This window comes from Galleria mellonella, unplaced genomic scaffold (assembly GCF_026898425.1).
Source record: "Galleria mellonella isolate WM207_F2 unplaced genomic scaffold, CSIRO_AGI_GalMel_v1 utg171, whole genome shotgun sequence".
In the NCBI taxonomy this organism is placed as follows: domain Eukaryota; kingdom Metazoa; phylum Arthropoda; class Insecta; order Lepidoptera; family Pyralidae; genus Galleria; species Galleria mellonella.
In genome coordinates, this window is record NW_026442014.1 from 5948684 (window position 1) to 5969289 (window position 20606).

Below are 20606 nucleotides of genomic sequence, written 5' to 3' on the forward strand. Positions count from 1 at the left end.
CTCACCACGGACGAAGATCGTATATAATTACTGATTCGGCTTTCAAATATTTAGACTTTATATGACTTTTTAAAAAAAAGCCCACGTGGTGGTGTACAGGCAAACGTGATACGTGAAGACGTACATATACGTGTAGTGGCTGTAATTCACATATACCCACCGCCATGTCATCATCTTCGGCCGCCCCTTGGCATTCAGCTGCTACGATCTGGACATGCTCACCAAGGATAATGACCGCTTGTGATTACACAGCTTCAGCTACTTAACTTTTTAACATATGATTCTATGTTTTCTATAACCTTAACAAGACGTTGTGGTTTTAACATCGACAACTATCGATGCACTCGGTAAGTGTATATGATCTTGCCCATTTTAGCGATCGTTACCTACTGTACCATGTTTTAACAAGTTGTTACGCTGATGTTTACCATGTAGTAGCTACACCGAGCATCCAAAAAGAGGTTGATCCCCGCGATTAGAATATGTATGTTACGGATGCCGATGCTAAATGCTTCATGTCTATGGTCCTAAGATGGTAGGATTGCCCAATGTATTTTTAACGGATTTTAGAAATATTGCTTTATTAACAACGTATATATTATTTTGATGACCTTTGTACCTTGTGATTTTGTTTTGTTTAATAAAAAATGCAAGATTTTTAGATGAATATAATATTTTCATTAACTCTCGGTTGCGACAGATTCTTCCGACATTTGCACTTTTTCAATCAATCCCTTTGTGCCAGAAAGTCTTACGATGTCTCCCGTTTTGAAAACGTCTGTAGCGTACATAGCTCCTACAATGCATGGTAAACCGTACTCGCGAGCTATCACGGCTCCTGTAAAAAATTCAGAACACTTATCATAATCATCATTGCCGAGATAAAAATTTTCCTTTTTAGACTCTAACTGGAAACGGTCTGGTCGAAACTGGAGCTGATTTTAATTATCAAATGCTCTACATTACATTTCATCACTTTATCTGGCGAAGGGTTTCCCAAAACCGGATATATAATATACATACACTGATCACTTAAGAACTCTCTTCCTCGTCAGTTATCGTTTCTTCGAACTATATATATATATATATATATATATATATATATATATATATATATATATATATATATATATATATATATATATATATATATATATATATATATATATATATATATATATATATATATATATTATATACTGACCATGTGATATAAGACCGCCGAGCTCTGTGACAATCCCAGTTAAGAGCGGGAAATAAGGCGACCAGCCAATGTCAGTAGCATGCGTTATCAACACATCACCTTGCTGCAGTTGGTGAATCTGTAATACAAATTATAAGAAAAAAGGCATGATATGTGAATGTGAAGTCAGGTCAATTGGTTCATTACGACAAATTCGGTCACCAGTAATTATTCACTACGATAAAGGCTTCAACACATTTTAAGCATCAATTTACATTTAATTTTTACCTCGGAAAGATCCTTAACAACACAAGCTCGGGCTATAATCTCGCCCCCGCAGACTGATGTAGCCTCCAGCTTCACATCTCCAGCAGTCACTGTAGGGCCCTTTACGGGTAAAGGCTGGACCCAACCCTCATTGATTTCCGCAAATTTAAGCTGACACCATTTTGGATAATACTGTTGACGTTGTATCGCCCTGTAAATTGTTTGTTATTTTATCGTGTAGCAATATTTAAATAGGGCATATAATGTACTGGCTTGTAAAATCAACTTACTTCCTTAGTATTGCTGGATCTCTACTAGTGATGTAGTCAGCTAACTCTTTCGCTCGAAAGAAGAATACGAGATCATGGTGCGGCAAGTACCAACGGCGCACCAACTCTGCCGAGCTCGATAGCTGCCAGACGTAATTTGTGGATACCAAGGATAAGATGCGCCTTTGTACCCTCTCTATAACGCACTGTCCGGCGACAAAGTGGTAGTACCCATGATAAGATTTTCCTGCAAGTAAGAATAAAATAAGATACTTTTCACAAACAAAATGCCCCTATGTTTACAATTGTCACCGTTAAAATGTACCTGGTACTTGATTTCTTTGGTGTAGTCAATAAAGCGATGATTTCGGCATCAGATTTCTTTTCTTGATTTTCTTTTTCCGTTACTCTCATATTTTGAAGAATTTTCATGAGTTCTTCAGGAACCAAGATCCATGGTTTTGTTACCATATCGAACTAAAACATATTTATTATTTAAGTATATTTAGTTCTTTATTTTTAATATCAACATTATGATTGAATATAGGTGCTTATTATAAATCACCCTCCTACTGGATATTTCCCTTCTAGACAACTTTCGTTACGACTCGTTATTTCTAAACACAACAACCTCAATACCTACTATCTAGTAGCATAAGTATATAGGTATTGTCATCACGTACCTCCATAATTGCTCTATGACCATGCATTTTCAAGAACTCTAATACTTTGGAATGCACATGAGGTAAGTTGATCTTCAGCCAATCTAATGCTTTTTTCGGATCCTGTATTTTGAATTGGTCAAGTTTTCCTGAGTTTTCAAGCTGGAGCGCCAATTTCGCTAGACTTAACGGTACTTCGGCAGAGAGTACGTCCCCAGAGCTAAGCAACGTACTTATTTCGTTACAATGTTCCATTGTAAAATCTATAAAAAAAATAAGTAAGGTTAAAAAACTTTTTCGAGAATATTAGAGGTTAAAACAGGTTTTTAAGTTCTTTTGCTTACTATACGACTATATAACTACGACACGTACGACAACAAATTTTATCTATATTTGGCACAGATTAATTATTATGTTTTCATCATTGTGTAATTACTATACTACAAAATATATAATAGTATACATTAACACTGCAAATTCGTTACCTGGGGCACCCTCTAACAATATAGACATTGCAATGAATTGACTAGCGGTGCTAGCAGTACTGGTGACAGCGTGATTCCAAGAAAGCCGACTCATTGTATCCTTCTGGTTTAGAAGGGTCTTAAACATTTCCTGCGGTTTATTGCTGTTCATTTGTATATTCATTTTAGTGGCAATTTTGATATTATCTACCATTTTCCACTTTGAGGAAATTAGACACTAAAATTTGAAAAATAAAGTCATGAATAAAAAATTACTCTCTTGAAGAATAATACAGTTGGCTGATTCTTTCAGAAGAACAATTAAAATGCTGGTCGCTTTTTAACCCAAATATTCATTAGAATGAAAAAAAGTTTAATAATTCGACTTCATATAATTGCTCTCGAAGCATCTTGTCCACTTAATAGGAAAATCTTCCATGTTATCTTACCTTTAAAAGTGTTTTTATAATTTGAACTTTATAACTCCAGTGAGGGGTCCGGCGACGCAAAGCCGTATCGACAATTTTCTGATCAGCCACCTTCCTTCCATGTACCGCCATCTCTCTCATACGTATATCCATATTAATTTCTTTAGGCATGTGTCGATAATTTGTCTGTAGAAATTGAATAAAAAGTATTTTTTTTTTACTGAAGCACATTAGATCCATTTGTGGTAACATTTATTGAAGAAATTTAAAATAATCCTTTCCTAGAATAGCTACGATAACTATAACTACATATAAAAAATATTCGTTTCTACTTGTTTTTGTCTATACTACATCGTTGTATCACCGTATGGTCCAAGCATAGAATGGGCTTTTCCCGTGTGTGTTGTAAGAGGCAACTAAGGGAATCAAATGATTGAGGGATAAGTAGCTGCATCCTCTTAAAACCAACCTGCCTGCCAAGCGTGCCAACTATTGACAAAACCCCCCTTATGGGGGAGGCCTACGTTCAGCAGTGGAACGTTAACGATTGATGTGATGATGATAATGATATTGTATTGGACATTAGTAGGTACTTATAACATTGAAATGTTTTTGAGAAACTTACGTTGTACAGTGCTAATCCAATCCTGTTGTGAGTAAATATAACTCCGTCTTCAAATGGTTCCATATTAGAATTAATTATGTCGGTCATTCCAGAAATCATAGGACGCATTACGATATCGACTGACAATGGAGTCACTGGCTTTGGTAATACCTGTTTATGAAATTATTAGTAAGTAATTTTATTAACAAAACACAATATAAATCTATTTTATTAAAATAAATTATTTTAAGTGTATTTTTGAATATTCAATAGAAATAGTTTCAGCCAAAGAATTGACAAAACAGACAGAACTAGACCGTTACTGTTTTTAAACATTAGAAAATTTTTATTACAAGTAAATTATTCTATGATTAACTACTAAACACATGAAACCTTAATTAAGATATTAAACATTAACAAAATAAATTAGTTGTAGTGACTATAGCAAGTCAAGTAACAACCAAAAATCCTTGCAAACACAAAAATATCTTACTAAATATAAAAATCCAATAATAATCTCATTGATGTGACCAAAGTTTGATCTTGAGCAATATTTTTTTATAAACGCAATGAAAAGTTCAACAACTACGTTTTAAAGTACCTCACCTCACCAGTGTTAGCGAAGGTGGTAAGATCTTCGTCAGACATAATGGGCGTGTCCAGTTCGTGCAACAGTTCCTCCTCTGTCCAGCGCCCCAGGGACGTGATGGGCCGCGCTTGCAGTAGATACGTGCCATTCTGTCCATAATTATGTGCTCTATTACGAATCAGTCTCATTTTAAAAAAGAATACTATCTATGCCATATCAAATCTATTATGTCGAGGTTTCAAGCAAAGTTCAGCACGTAATCCAAAATTCACGATTTCTAAAGTACACGAGTCCGCTATTCTCAGTAACCGTACCATGGTTTCGTTCGATAGTTTTTTTAATAACAAAGATATATGTGAATATTACAGGAAAAATAAAGTTTCTATCACTGTTTCTGGAAAATTATTAAAAAACCTCCAAAAATAAATTTAGGTATATGGTCCAGTTGTTAACCATAATTATGACCAAAAATAAATGAAAATAGTATCTATAATTATAATTATTAGGTGTCTATTTCGTATGAGAAATGCAATAAAAGTAATTTTATGTCAAATTAATATACGTGTGTATGAAACCCTCGGAGCGTGTCGCCTCTGACCAATTTTTTAACTTTATGATTTATGGGGCTGTTTCAAATATACCATTAATTTTTGTTTACATTTATCTAAAAATATCGTTACCTTAGTAATAGCCCACTCAATATCCCTTCCCGCTCCCCAGAGCTCTTCTTGAGCCACTCCAAGTTGAGCCAGCTTCAAAGCTTCTGCTTCAGTTAAACACGGAATTCTACGCTCTGTCTCTGGTACATCCTCAGTAGTTACTCCATCAATAGCTGTCGTTACGCGTTGTGTTTTTGAACCCAATTCGATTTTCATTATTTCAAGGGCATTCCCCTCACAACGTTTTACTATTATAGTATCAGGCTCAACGGAACCGGACACTACAGTCTGTAAAGGACAACAAATAATAATAATATTAAATTAGTTAATTTAATGTTACCTAAATTACCTAATCAAAAGCCTACGTAAAAATTTACATTTTAAAAGTCTTTATTTTCTCAAAAAGTACATAAATTATAATAACCAGGTGAATTCCTAAGTAAATTCCATAATTCAGAATGGAAGCTGATAAAAACTATCACACTCTGTACGTACCTCGCCAAGTCCGTAGTTGGCGGTGATAAGGAGGCGCGATGCATCGCCACGGTCGGGGTGGCGCGTAAACATGACGCCGGCAACGCGCGCCACTACCAACGCCTGCACCACCACGCCACCGCCGCACACGCACTGCTGCCCGTTCTGCCTGCGGCCGCACAAGAAGTTAGTTAGCTTGGCGCTCCCACATGCACGTCACTGCGACACAGAACTCCACTTACCTGCGGTAGTATGCGCTTGTGAAGGCGAACATGGAGGCCCAACACTGCTGCACGGCGCGCAATACCTGCTCATCACTTGTACAGCCCAGGATCGTCTCATTTTGGCCGGCTGCCGACAGCATCTCGCTATCTTCGCCCACCGCTGTTATAATTGAAATACGTTACAAAAATATTTAAATACTCAATTTACATTTACAATAATCTTACATGCATAACTTTTTAATACCAATATTACCAATTAACAGATCGTGTAATATATATGTTATAATTAGTGATTAAACGAACTTACCCAAGTGAAGTTCTATCACAATTATACGAAGCGCTTCGTCCGAAGAGATTATTATTTGTAGAATATAAACAACATGTAGTAACGCACAAGTGACACCGCCCCTGCACTATTGTTGAGAGAGGGATTCCCCCTTTTTCCTTTTTCTTTTTATTCCCCGGTAGGTACATAGTCTACTTAGCCCGTTCATTTCATTTCCTGTTCATTAAGTTCAGAGTTAAAAATTATTTAAAACTTATGTTTGACCATTGAAATATTTTTTGGTACAGTTCTGATGGGTATAATTAAACTGGGTCGGGAGGGAGTACGTACTAATCTCTTCGGACGAAGCGCTTCGTATAATTGTGATAGAACTTCACTTGGGTAAGTTCGTTTAATCACTAATTATACTTCGCGCTTCGTCCTCGAGATTATTATTTGTAGAATATAAACAACATGTAGACTTTGAGAGTTACAACCAAAAAATATTATCAATGAAAACACTTCTTTTATGATTGTATGTTTTATTGGATTACAAAGTGAACAAATAGAACTAAAAATTAATCGACATTATGTTATTCTACTATTAATCTATAATAGTACATAATCTTTTTTAATCATCACACAATTCGATAAACATAATATTATTTTTGATTATTATTAATTATCGGCTTAGCAAAGGACGAATTATCTGTATTAATCATAGGCCTACTGTAAAATTTGGCGAAAGCAGTGGAGTTGGCATTCCAGCCGCAGCAGCTCCATTTAAGTATTGTATCTACACTGACACCTAGAGAGCGTGCCCGGGACGCGGCGGCATGTCGCGTGCTGTGCGCAGAGAGTACAAATATGTACGTCCAGTCCACATTCGTCTAATATCAGTTTCACCCATCGGCTAATAGTTTGTCTACCGCTTTGTGAGGTCGACAGACACCAGTAAAAAGATTATCAGAATTCCTTAGAAGAATTGTTTTATTTAAATGACAATCTGAAGTTTTTGCTGGACTGATAGCAGAATTTTCTAAGAAGAAAGGAAGAACAATAATCGGTTGCTTAGAACCTCTTCGTGACGTTTTAAGGAAGTCAGGAATTTTAATTACTATATGGTCATTGAAAAATTCTATATTTTTTATATCAATTTTGGATAGAGTTTGTATTCTATGAGCTATCGTTATTGCTATTAAGGTAATGGTTCTCTTTGTTAATTTATCCAATGATAATTCATCATTAGGCCACAATGTGCTTCAATGATCTAAAACAGCATTGGTATCTCATGTAGCGTTATACTTCGGAAGAGGAGGTCTCAATCGATATACTCCATTGAAAAATCTTTCTATACTATCATCTTTTGATAAAATAGGACCTAAAAGCAAGAATAACGCCGAACTTTATTGAATTTAATGTTCCATATTGATAACCGTCATGGAATATCTGAGTAAGAAAAAAAAATTATGATAGGAATCGAAGCTTTATAAAAATAAACTGAATTGTTTTTACAAAAATTCCACCATTTTTTTAAACAAGTATCATATTGTCTAATTGAGCTATCAGAGAATGATGCTAACATTATATCTAAAGAGGCTGGTGGAAAAATTCTCCTGGATAATGCTTTCCTGATAACACTCCTGTAACCAAGGTAAGCGTTGAGCCTACACGTTGATAACTGGAACTAAATAATAAAACATTATCCGCAGGATAATGTTTTATTAATTCAGAGACAAGGAGGTTTCTGAATAGTGGGTACCATGGTTGTGTAGGCCATAGAGGAACAATAATTATACCGCAAGCTTTATCAGAAATGATCTTTCTAAGCGTCTTAAGAATCACTGCAAATGATGGAAAGGCATAAAAGTAAAACTTTTGCTCAATTGATTGTGAATGAATTAATAGCAATTACGTCCGGATCCCTATGCCATGTGACATAATTTCACATTTTTTGTTTATGCGATTTGTAATTCGATCAACTTCTGGTACATAGATTTTTTTTTTTTTTTTTTTGTCAACTTGTTAAAGGCCCAATCAGCCAGTCCCCACTCTATATCTGGATGGATTTGCGTGATTGATCATGTATTATTGATGCATGATCTGTAGACTTAATATAGGAAGCGAATATAAAGAGCCTTCTGTTCTCACACCATTGCCAAATCTCTCTACTTATTTGAGTAAAATGAGGAAATTGAATGCCATCCATACGATTAATGTAAGATATTACAGTAGTATTGTCTATTTGTATTATTTGACAGTATTTGGCAATTATGTGAATCTCTGGCAAAAACTTTTAAGGCCAGAAAACGCAGCGAGAAGCTCCAGATAATTTATATGATGCTTTAGTTCATCATCTGACCATTGGTCGCTAGCAATACTATTACCATAATTAACCCTCCACCCCGTAGTTGAGGCGTCAGAGTAAATTGCAATGGCATACGTATCATCTCTGATACGATGATACACAGAGCTATCTATATTATTTAATCACCATTGAAAGTCAGAATATACGGAACTAGGTATATTCCTATACTTATCATAATCGTTATGATTTTTTAGATTAAGAAATTTTGAACGCTCCAAATCTTTAGTGCAAAATCATCCATACTCAATGGCTGGACAAGCCGACACGAGTAAAGCTACCAGTTGAGCAAATTCCCTGATTAAAATACGTTCATATTGACAAAAACTTTCTGATTGAGATCGAATTCGTAATCTATTTTCGAATGGTAAGCTTAATTGTAGACTGTGTGAGTCTACAACTATTCCCATAAATTTACAAGATAATGAAGGCTCAAGGTTACTTTTATCCTGATTAATTGTAAAACCTGAGGAAGATAGTAGTTTGGAAGTCATCTCAATATTTGTCAAGCATTGTTGATAAGAATTACCCAATAAAAACCAATTATCTAAGTATAAGGTAAATAAAAAATCGCCAGTTTTTAAAAGTCTAGTAATCGGCTTCATTAATTTAATAAAAATGTAAGGTGCGGTAGCTAAACTAAATGGCAAAACATTAAATTGATATAATTTATTGTCAAAAATAAATCGGATATATTTTTTAGATTCATTATGAATGTTTATTAAAAAATAAGCGTCTTTAAGGTCTAATGTTGCCATATAGAAATCTTTTGATATTAATTTTAATGCAGTTCGTAAATCTTCTAATTCTTCGTAAATAAATATTATTCGTATATGATCCGTCTGGATAAATTTATTTAATTTTTTGAGATTCAATACGAGCCTCATTTTGCCATTAAGTTTTTGTATTATATTAAAAATATTAGATATAAACTGCCCTTATAAGGTATACACTCTGAAACAGCGTCAATTTGTAGAAGATTATTAATTGCATCAATATATTGATATTTTTCTGAATCTGTATGATTCTTGATAAACAGGTGACGAAAAAATTATTTTGTAACCCTTAATCCATGAAAGGATCAAGTGAATATTTGTGATAATAGACCATTGATCATAAAAGTGTGTTAAACGACCTGCATACTTAACTGGAATATACGTATCTAGTAACGACGTACGTAGTAACGACGACGTGGATGTTGTGTCGGAGGAGGTGGCGACGGCGGCTGCGGTGGTGGTGGAACCCACGACGTCGCTATGTGCCCAGCCGGCTGCGTTGGGAGAATCAAGGGTCGTGCTGCGGCAGGCTGACGGAATCTCGCTCCCATGCCCGGCTGCTTGCGTGCCGGTGCTGGAGCTCTCCGGTTTAAAGGCCTTGAAGGAAGAATGTCGGTTCTTCTTGGCAGGTTTTTGGTACCATCAGAAACCACCTTTAGGTCTATGTCTGATTTGTTAACAGCTTCGGTCGATTTTATTGTTTCAGCCAATTTATAGCCAAATAAGAAGGTATCAACTTTTGTGTTTGTAAGATATTCCTTCATATCCTTCTTTAAAGCACTTAGAATGAAGTGTCGTCTAGTCATGGAGTCGCTATGCTGTATGTCACACATTAGACGGCTGAGATCCATAAGTTTTTGTAAAAGTTCTTTATCTTTTTGATTACAATTAAGCTATGTTGAAATAGCTTGACCTAAACAAGATATGGCTGAAGCCATTGGTTTCTTTTTTATCTCAATACCTTTATCACGCGTAGTAGCTAGTTCTGGAAGCTCTGCTTTTTATCTCGGGATTTATTGTGGGAGCACTACAAGTAAGCAGTTAGCTGGTAGTGGGTATTTATTTACTAATTATTTTTTAAGCTCTTTACTAATTCCTTCTTGGGCGATGTGTTGAAATCGCAATGGCAATTCTTTATGGACATCGCTACCATAATTATTAGTACACGTTGGATCGACTCCAAGAATTTCTAAAGTCTCAGTATCTAGCTACTGAGGCTCCACATTTGACGGGCCTGGACAGTTTTGACCAGCGTCTTGATCCGTAATCGGATTATTTTTTACTACAGACTCCCTACCGTCTGGATACGTTAACGCATCGTGAATCACATCTACATCGTCTGATGGAAGGTTTACAGTCTCTGGTTCTAGTATCTCTTCCTCAGGAGGATCTATTAACCAGTCTACTGATTCCGCTATTAATTGAGGCGTCTCTGACATATGCATCATATAATATATAAATATATGATGTGTATATGCATAAATTTATGCAATTGTATAAAAAAGTATAGTATGTGTCGAGTTCGTCCTGATAACGGCTCTGGATACATACTAACATTGTTAACGTGGATACGTTAAAACCTAATATTTTTTGTCTCCAATAAGTATTATTGTTTATACAATACACCCCTATAATCAAATATTCTCTATAACTGAAATCAAAAGTAACGACTTCTCTTTTATATATATATTGCCAATAATTTATTTAAAAATATTTTATTAAAAATGAAATTCTATATTTATATTTATTATATCCTTTTATGGGTGTTATTTGAAAATGCGATAACGAAAGTTATCGAAACACGGCTGTTGTGTACAATTCCCGCTGAATTGCACGTCAACCATTTCGTTTGAATGCGGTGATATAGCCCATATGACTATCTCGATTGCATTCTTCTGGAGACAAAAATTACTTTTGTGTATAGATATAGTTTTGAAAATAAATACCTGGTCTACAACGACACTATGTAATGTTGAATGTTGGGTCGTTGAGATCACTACTATTCCTTTTTGGCATCTTTTTTTTTTTTTTTTTATTAACACGACAACGCGATGTATTATGTGCGGAGCGGTGAAGCACTAAATTGCGAATGAACAGGAAATGAAATGAACGGGCTAAGTAGACTATGTACCTACCGGGGACTAAAAAGAAAAAGGAAAAAGGGGGAATCCCTCTCTCAACAATAGTGCAGGGGCGGTGTCACTTGTGCGTTACTACATGTTGTTTATATTCTACAAATAATAATCTCGAGGACGAAGCGCGAAGTATAATAGCAATACCTGAAGATCTGACTGCAAATCGTTGTTCCAAATCTTGTTTGGTAGTAGCTACCCTCAATTCCTTTAAATAGGCGAGTATTTCATTTTTCACATCCTCGGTTATTTCAGTGTTAATAAACAATTCTACGGTCCTGAAATATTAAGATGTAATTATAATATATCAGAAAACGTTGGACTTCAATAAAATATTTCTTAGCAATTTTATCAGAGCTGCAAGATTTGCGGTGGATATTGATGAAGAGCTTGAAGTGAGTAAAAAAAAAAAATAGGTAGACTACAAAATATATTTAAACAAGCTACAAAAATTGCTAATTTGATTGAGTGCATGAAGAACCTAAAAAGGATCGATAATAACGTCGCATTGCCGTCCATCAAGAAAACTGTTCATTACATATCTATAGGCAAAATTTGGTATACATTAACATACTTAGCGCATTTATCTTTGAAATTGGTTTCGTCATAGTTTTCATTAGCAGCTTCAATGTCACGGATAACTTCCAGTAGTTTTGGATTAGCTTCCAGCTGTTTCTCTAAAGCTCGTACAGTCAAACAAAATCCTGGTGGCACTTTGTAGCCCTGAAAATCAAGGATTTTATTTTGTAACCCAAAGATTGAAAAAGTTACACAGTAGATATATGATAAAAATACTAACCTCAACATCCTGTACGGAAGCGAGCAACGCCAGCGAGGCACCCTTGCCGCCCACGTAGTCGGGACAGGCGGCAGCGCGCGATTCGAATGGCAGGCAATAGCTCACCGAGCCCGCATCGCTCGCGCTGAGCCACCGGAGAACGCGCGGCGGGGTTACGCGCACTGTTGGCTCTGTTATTTCTGTGAATAGATATCAAAAATATACAGACAAACTGTAATTAGCGACATCTTATTAATCTGCCTTTAAAATTCAATTAAAAAAAATGATTTTATTAACATTGTCATTTCAATTAATTGCCCACTACTGAAATTTTTGCTATAGACTGCCATAAAAAACGGTTCTGACCTATCTGCATTCTCTGACTCCGTGCAATGCATATTTTCAGAGGTCATCCTACAGTACGTTTGTCTGTCACCACCGAAAACCTTTCTTCCCCGACGGTTATCGGTTCTTCGAGCTATATGACCGGCCCATTGCTACTTCATCTTACTTTTACCACACATAATATAATACTATTTACTCCGGGTTATGTCAGTTACTTTCATTCTACTGTAGATATGTTTATTTCAATTGTTATGTCTAATCCCCAGGTTGCTGTACCTAACAAGGCTTTATTATGTATTTTGTAATGCTTATAAGATATTGTGTTATAATGTATAATACAACTGTAATAAATAAATAAATTCTGTCACATAGCGAAACTTCAAGCATAGCCTTATAACTCACTGAACATGTTGGAGCTTAAATGAAATATGCAATAATTAATTCACCAGAGGGAGACTTTGTACAAAAGTCGATTGCTTGGGTACCTGTCCCATTCGTGTTTCAACCGTGAAGCAGCTGTGTTTACATGGCTGTGTTTCGGTTTGAAGGGTGGGGTATGGCGTGAATTTACTGGGTACAGAGGAATTACACCTAAGTCCTCAGGAATGGCAACGCTCGCACGTATCATGGGCGAAACAGTATGTTATGTCCATGGTACTGCTCATATCTATAGGCGACGGTTACCACTTTCCATCAGGTGGACGACGGTCCACCTTGTGCTTGTTTGCCATTCTAAGTTGTATAAAAAAAATTAAAATAATATATCAAAAATAATTAAAATATTAATAGAAACTAATAGCACTGTTAGTGCAATATGACATTGATTTTCACAAAAGTATCAGATTACATTTGATGGAAAATAAAAATTACATTATGTTGTAAACAATTTAATTTCTAATTTGTGTGTAATTTAAAAGGTAAAAAGTCGAAAAAAAATTAAATTATTATTAAAGGAAAAAGTCCCTTTAATGGTGATAGTAATAAATGCTGATAGTAATAAAATTACCTAAAGGTTCATAGCCAAGTTCTAGTATGCCAGAGCCAGGCGATTCGTCGATGGTAACGACCAAAGTACGATACTCCAGCTCCTGTTGATACGGGACTCCACTTAGCAGTTTGCCACCGACAGAATTAATACGAAGTACCAATCGAAGACTGCGGCCTTTAGCTATAAAGTAATATAACACATTATGCATATAATATAAGTCAATTAAATTGTTTATGCAATATTGCAACCTTCGTAGCGTAGTGGTAAATACGTTATGTAAATTAAACCTTGATTTTGATTCCCAATCGGATCAATTTTGGAAATTATAAGGTATGCCATTAATACAAACGATCGAAGATGAGACTATTAGGTGCAGTAGTAGTGAAACAAGTTACAACTTACTTCTTACATTTATTGTGTACACCTTCGGTATGCCATCAATAGTTTCGCCGAAATCTTGTAGAACAAAATCGGTGTCAACTATACTCTCCACTTTGTAGCTAGGGAATCTGACATGTCCTGATATGCATCTGCAAAATTAGATTAGCTAAATAACTTACAAGTATTAAGCACAATAATTTTCCGTGTGGTAACGAAGCAAGAATTTGAAGTATCACTATATCATTTCACGCTCAGGTTATCGTTAGAGACGACTAAGCAAACGAACAATGCAACAGTTCAGAAAGTGTACACTAAATATATGTATATAAATTAAAGTAATATTAAAAATTATCCAATACGTACTGTGTCAAGATATTTCTATATGAAAGTCCACGAAGATGCACCAGAATGCCATCCTTAGACGACGCAGTGACGGTGACGGATCGCCTCCGACCTTCGTACCCGTTGGGCGCCCAACTCCTTTCTCTGACCCCTCGCAGGCGGAGATATTCGTCCTTCTGTGGAATGCCTTGCTAGTCGAAAGATTGAAAGCGGCCTTGCACGACACCAAATTGCATCCAACTTCCCTCCTCCCATGTTCCTCTGTACAAATGTCAAAAATTAATCTTATACCATATAAAATGTGAAATTATACAATAAATATATACTAATAGCAATAAATATATACAAATTTTGAAATAGTTGATATTTTCTGTGTAATCATAAAACAACAAATGAAAAGTAATATAAACAAAACACTAAAGCATAACAGCAAGCAAATTAAAGGAAATCTTTAATCGAGGAATGGACAGCAGCGTCCCATTTAAAACATCACTAAGGGTTAACTGCGGTTGCCAACCAGCCTACCCAGCGTGGCAACGACTGCCCCCCCAAGGGGACAGCCTATCTTCAGCAGTGAACAGTTAACGGCTAATATGGTGATGATAACAACAAGCAAAGTACGCCATATAAAGAGTTAGCTAATAATAATTTCCCAAAAAAGTGTTTAGGAATAGTGGAAAGCATACAGTAAATACGGCCATTTACTATCTCGCCATTGCTCCATAGCCAAAACTTGTGCGGCGAGCTCAGTGCTCCAGTCCTCAGGGTGGCGCACCACTTTAGTGGCAGATGACCAACTAAAACAAACAAGAATATTTTTATAAAATATAATAATGTATATTAGAAATTAAAACACCGACACCAAATAACAGGCTAAAAGAACAATATCAATTGATTATAATGATTATGTAAAATAAAAATAAAAAAACAGAGTCACATACATAAATTTAAAGTTAACATGCTGTGATTTGCCGTCTTCAACTGACATCAGGAGGCCATTGAACATAATTCTCAGCCGAATCTCCGGTTCTATGACCTGAGTCTTCAGTCCACCTGCGCTCCAAGCGCCTTCAGTGTCCTCCCAGTGGCATGTTATAGTGTCTGGATGGCCTAAAACATGTCATGGATTACTGTAACGATATCGCTTCAAGCTTAGGTGCGGATCCAGCCCTCAAAAAAGTTTGTAAAGTTTGCAACCCGAAAATCGGCCAAGTGCGAGTCGGAGTATGAACTCATTCATGATCGATCGCATTCATAAAAAGGTTGTTTATAAAATATATGACGCCTAAGATTTTGTTGTTAATTTTAAACTTTCGTGTTGTTTATTCATATTCTAAATACTCTTACGGAACTTCACGTGATAAAAAAATTTGCAGCTAAATAGTACCTACATACCTACTTCTTTACTGCTGATGTTTCGACGCGAATGACACCACGTCATGATCACGACAGGACCATGTCGTGAAAAGTCCCAATAGTGTATTTAATATAAGATTTTAAACAGTGTTTAGTTCTACATGGGACGAATAATAGTAAAATAATAAACCTGTAAAATATTATTATGCTCGCACACAAAAGTTAAAAAAGTATTAAAAGTATAAAGGTATTGGATATAATATTATCAGCCTATCGCCCCCAATAGATCGTGAAAGTGTAACGTTACAAGTTTATAAGGGTTGTGGGCATAGCCATCGTTCCATAACGGAGGATCCGCGCTTTTTCAAGCTATTACTGTAATATAAAGAACGACTCTCTTACTATGAATTGCGGTAAGTACATATCTACACAGTATTAGATCGAATCGAAGGGTGGGATATGGTAATAAAATTATAGGGTACAGAGGCATAATACCTTAATCCTAAAAAACGCATGAATTATATCATGAGTAACACAGCATACTCTGTTATGTACATGGAGCTGTCCTGTCTGTGGGTGACGATTAACACTTTCAATAACCTAAGTAGGGGTGGCCTATTCTAGCCTATTCTATGCCAGAACCACACGGCCACTAATAATATGAATATGAATAGTAATTATCCTGTCCTTTTCTAATTACGACAGTTAATTTTATTAAACGTGAGATTAAATTATACATGTAATTAATTAACAAAATAACTTACTAGGTAATCTATAACTGGATCCATCTGTTAACTTAACGTACACCGTCACTTCTGCGGTGGGTCGCCTGTCGCACAATTTGCGTATTCCCAGCAGCACGGCAGCGCCATCCGTGCTGGTGGCGCGCACGTCGACGGAGTCCCATCCGTCGTGCAAGTCAGCGCGAGGCAGCTCACTTGTAGGCACAAGCACGCACTGGGCCTTCCAGCGACCCACGGCATAGTACCGTGATAGCCACCGTTTAAGTGGATAGTTCCATCCTAAAATACATTACAGATTAATCATGACTGTCCAGATTACGTACAAATTTTACCGCAAAGTTGTTTTATATATCAATTACTCTTCTCCATCCAAAATTTGCCTGTCCTTACAGAGAGATCTATACTACTACTACTACTATACTAGATCGCTAAGAGCGATCCCTTGATCGCTCTTAGCGATAAAGCTACCCCATTGTTTTCTTAGTTTAATATTTTCTTATAATTGTTTGTATTTATAATAAGTTTAAAATTGTAATCTTATGGAGGAAGCAATAAAGATTATATATCTATCTACTCCTTTCTAGAAAAAGCACTCTTTAAAGTATTCTTTTTATTCATTCTGCTTTTGCTAAAAAATCAAATGCAAAAGTAAAGATTTTAAAGATGCGCTCCTTAAAAACTTTACTTTTGTACAGAATATATGTAATCGACGAGTATGCTTGCGACGCCCTGTAAAAATAAAAATATAAAATATGACTACGAACAGAGAAACTCTATTCTCTCTATCTCGCTAATGTCTTGGTGGGATATTAAAAATATAACATTAAAAAATATGTACTTATGTAAATACCTACTCAAAATAATGGTTTCTTCAATACGACTCCAAAAACACTACACAACCATTAACTTTGTCCTTGTCCATTTATCATTACATTATTTATTACCAAATCTAATCATTAATTATAACACATTGATATTGTTATGCAAAAACGCTTATCCACATAGGAACAAGCTACACATATACGCACACAATATCAAACCCGTGAGGATTTGATCTGTAATACGGTATGTTTTTTGGGGGCAGGGATTATTAGTAAAAGGGTCTAACCACCCACTTGCTAGCAATGTATAGAGTACATACAAGTTGACATCCATGCGGTTCTCCGTGAAAACTACCTTGTTTAATAATTGTTGAATTTATCACGATAGGCCAACTTCATCAAAACATCATCCTTAAGGACTTGAGCAAAATAACTGGACAAACTCAAGTTTATATATCGGATCACCGGTCCTATAGCTAGCAATATGCCCTGTTAGGTTGACCTCCACGTGGTCTCCCCTGGAAATCATCGTAACGAATTCCAGATGTATTCATCACGGTGGGCTAACAGACTTACCTTTTCATTTTCACCTATCATCACCCACTGGTGCCCCGCCAGCGTATACCGTGAGCGAAAGCAAAGTTACCATTCCATTATCATCCAAAAAAAAAGAATACGAACCTGGCTGCGAGTAATCTCCTTTATTTTGCGTTTGACGCTTGCTAAAGAATATTAGATAAGTGACCAACACAGATGTTATCAATCCGGCTTGCAACAATACATCGTATAGTTCCATGTTTAATAAAATACACTAATATCTTACGTGATTTTTTCAAATTGGATCACAATAAAGATTATATCCTCGCGAACTGTACTATAGACCAACTATGAATAACAAGCATACAAAACTGTGAAATCAATAATCATGATTAGTAAGTTATCTCATCACCGCAACTTTATTTGGCCGTGCAGGTATCGCATTCGATAAAGCGTCATATTTCATCAAAATAATGAAAATAAATACGAGCGTGAGTCGTACTGTCATGACAGTGTTCCGTACAATATATATTATCTAGATATTAATTAAAATAGTAACTAAGATTGATAATAACTGTAACTGAATTACAGACTCATTCTGAAGACTATTTGAAAGATATTTTTTTGCCAGGAAATTCATCCTCATATATGTTTCTTTTAAGACACTGCCTGTCGTAAAACAACTAACGACAGTAATACTAAAACAATGCTTAATATGTTAGGTATAATATTGTAATTTTTTTCATTACTGTCCTAATCAAATTTATTGTTGAATTTCTATTGTAGAACTTTACTACCAAAAACATTTGTTCACCACATACTTAGCCTTACTATTTATACAATGAAAATTATTATTATCATTTATGAAATAAGTATCTAAAACTTATTTTTGGTACTAGGATAATTCCCATTATGTTTCTCATATCCACATTTATCACTGTAGAAGAAACAATAGGTCTCCGTCATTATTTTCGTAACTTCTGATGCATAAGTACTAAAACATAACATATTTGAATTTAGAATGCGGATTCATCTCAAAATAAATTACCTACATGGAAATAAACGCAAAAATAATTATCAAAATCGGTTCAAAATTGACGATGTCATCGCATAACATTAACGAACAGTAACGAAAAATAATTTTAAAACTTTACGTGTGGTAATAAATACAGATATCGCCTTCTAGTCGGACTTTGTATATTATATCTATAATCTAAGATTATATCATAACTTTATATTGTTAATTTAAATTTAAACTGGTAAGCACCGTTCACAACAAACCTAATTACCCTAAAGATGGAGACTTTGTACAAAAGTCGATTGCTTAGGTACCTCTGTCCCATTCGTGTTTCTACTGTGAAATAGTTGTGTTTTGGTTTGAAGGGTGGGATATGGCGTGAATTTACAGGGTATAGAGGAATAACACCTGTATCCTCAGGAATGGCAACGCATGGGGGGTATCATGGGCAAAACAGTATACTCTGTTATGTCCATAGGCAACGGTTACCACTTTCCATCAGGTGGGCTGTCAGCTTGCTTGCCATTCTAAGTCGTATAAATAAAAAAAAGATGGCGTTGTAAATGGTAATGTAAGAGGATATATTTATTTATTTTTTTAATATAAATTATTGACATTGTTACATTATCTATATACCTACGTCATAACAAAATAAAACCGCATATTTATTGCAGGCTTAATCTGTTATCAGTAACATGATAAGTCTCTATAATAGAATTATATTCTCAATTGAATGCAAGCGATTAACTGCAAGTACCTAATTTCAGGTTGCCAATCCGCGCAAACGTGGCAACTACTAACAAAAGCCCCCTTATGGGAGAGGCTATGTTCAACAGTGGGCAGTTAACAGCTAATATACTACACCCTATAATATATAATACACCCAATTTCAACTTCTTTGCAGGTGACTACTTTTGTACTTCACTCTATTATCAATTTCTCTTTTCTTTTTATTTATTTTATAACGCACATTTCTCTTGCTTTTTATTTATTTTATAACGCATATTTTCCTAATAAAGTAAATCTGAGAGAGGTACAATAACTTGTCGAAATTCTATTTTTTAAAAACCTTAATTGAGATATCGATTCGAAATATCTGCAAGCTAAGTAGCTATGCGCCAACCATTATCCCTCCGGGGGAAAGGGATTGTTAGTAATGGAGACTGAGAATCCCATTGCTATCAATATACCCAACCAGGTCGACTTCCTCGCGATTCCCCCTGGAAACTATCATGGTTAATTCCTGATGAATTTATCATGATGGGCTAACTGGCCTGTTTTCATTCTCATCGATCACCCTTCACTAGTGCTCCGCCAGCGTATCCCGTTAGCGCAGGCGGGGTTACCATACCATTTTCACGCATAAAAAAAATCATTATCCCTCGTACGACTGATAAAATAACCGATTAATCAGAATGCTTCTAAAGTAGTGATCCCTGTAAAGACAAACGTAGTGTGAAGCCACTCTTGACGAGATATTAAAACTGCAATCTTCTTCACTCTATCCTATTAGATTGCGGGGAGTCGATAAACGTAAGTGAATCTTAGTTTGTGGTGATATAAATATATGAGAGTGTGTATATATTACCATTAGTTGGTAAGCAAGATGATAATGAATGAATTTGTAATATAATTAATTACAAATTCATTAAATTTTTTGTGTAATATTCATAATAATCAAATTACTAAAGGCATGACACAAAAAATTGGTCATTAGTTATAAATCTATTTAAAAAATTACTTTTCTTTTATCTAGAAGGATATAACTACAAATTAGCCCCGTAAAAAATATATAAAAATCAATGTAGTATTTCATAAAAGTTTAGTTTTATAATCAATATAACTTTTTTTACCTAAATGATCGCATTAATTCCCATCTCTAAACCATAGATTTGTAAATTATTTTCATATTCCACTGCGTGATTATACTAAATAA

General features: G+C 35.4%; 1 protein-coding gene across 1 annotated transcript; it reads right to left on the bottom strand.

Annotated features, from left to right (window-relative positions):
- Nucleotides 1–12: 12 nt before the first annotated feature.
- On the bottom strand, nt 13–18010 carry LOC113518047 (putative phosphoenolpyruvate synthase). Its single transcript, XM_026902801.3, is given in 24 exon segments — nt 13–838; nt 1205–1322; nt 1472–1661; nt 1741–1848; nt 1850–1966; nt 2045–2196; nt 2403–2644; nt 2867–3083; nt 3295–3459; nt 3899–4048; nt 4484–4615; nt 5147–5413; nt 5621–5768; nt 5842–5983; nt 11509–11639; nt 11936–12084; nt 12161–12339; nt 13491–13652; nt 13875–14002; nt 14217–14456; nt 14882–14992; nt 15137–15305; nt 16316–16573; nt 17797–18010. Coding segments are annotated over 24 exon segments (3948 nt in total). The 5' UTR covers nt 17912–18010; the 3' UTR covers nt 13–680.
- Between the last annotated feature and the right edge of the window lie 2596 nt (nt 18011–20606).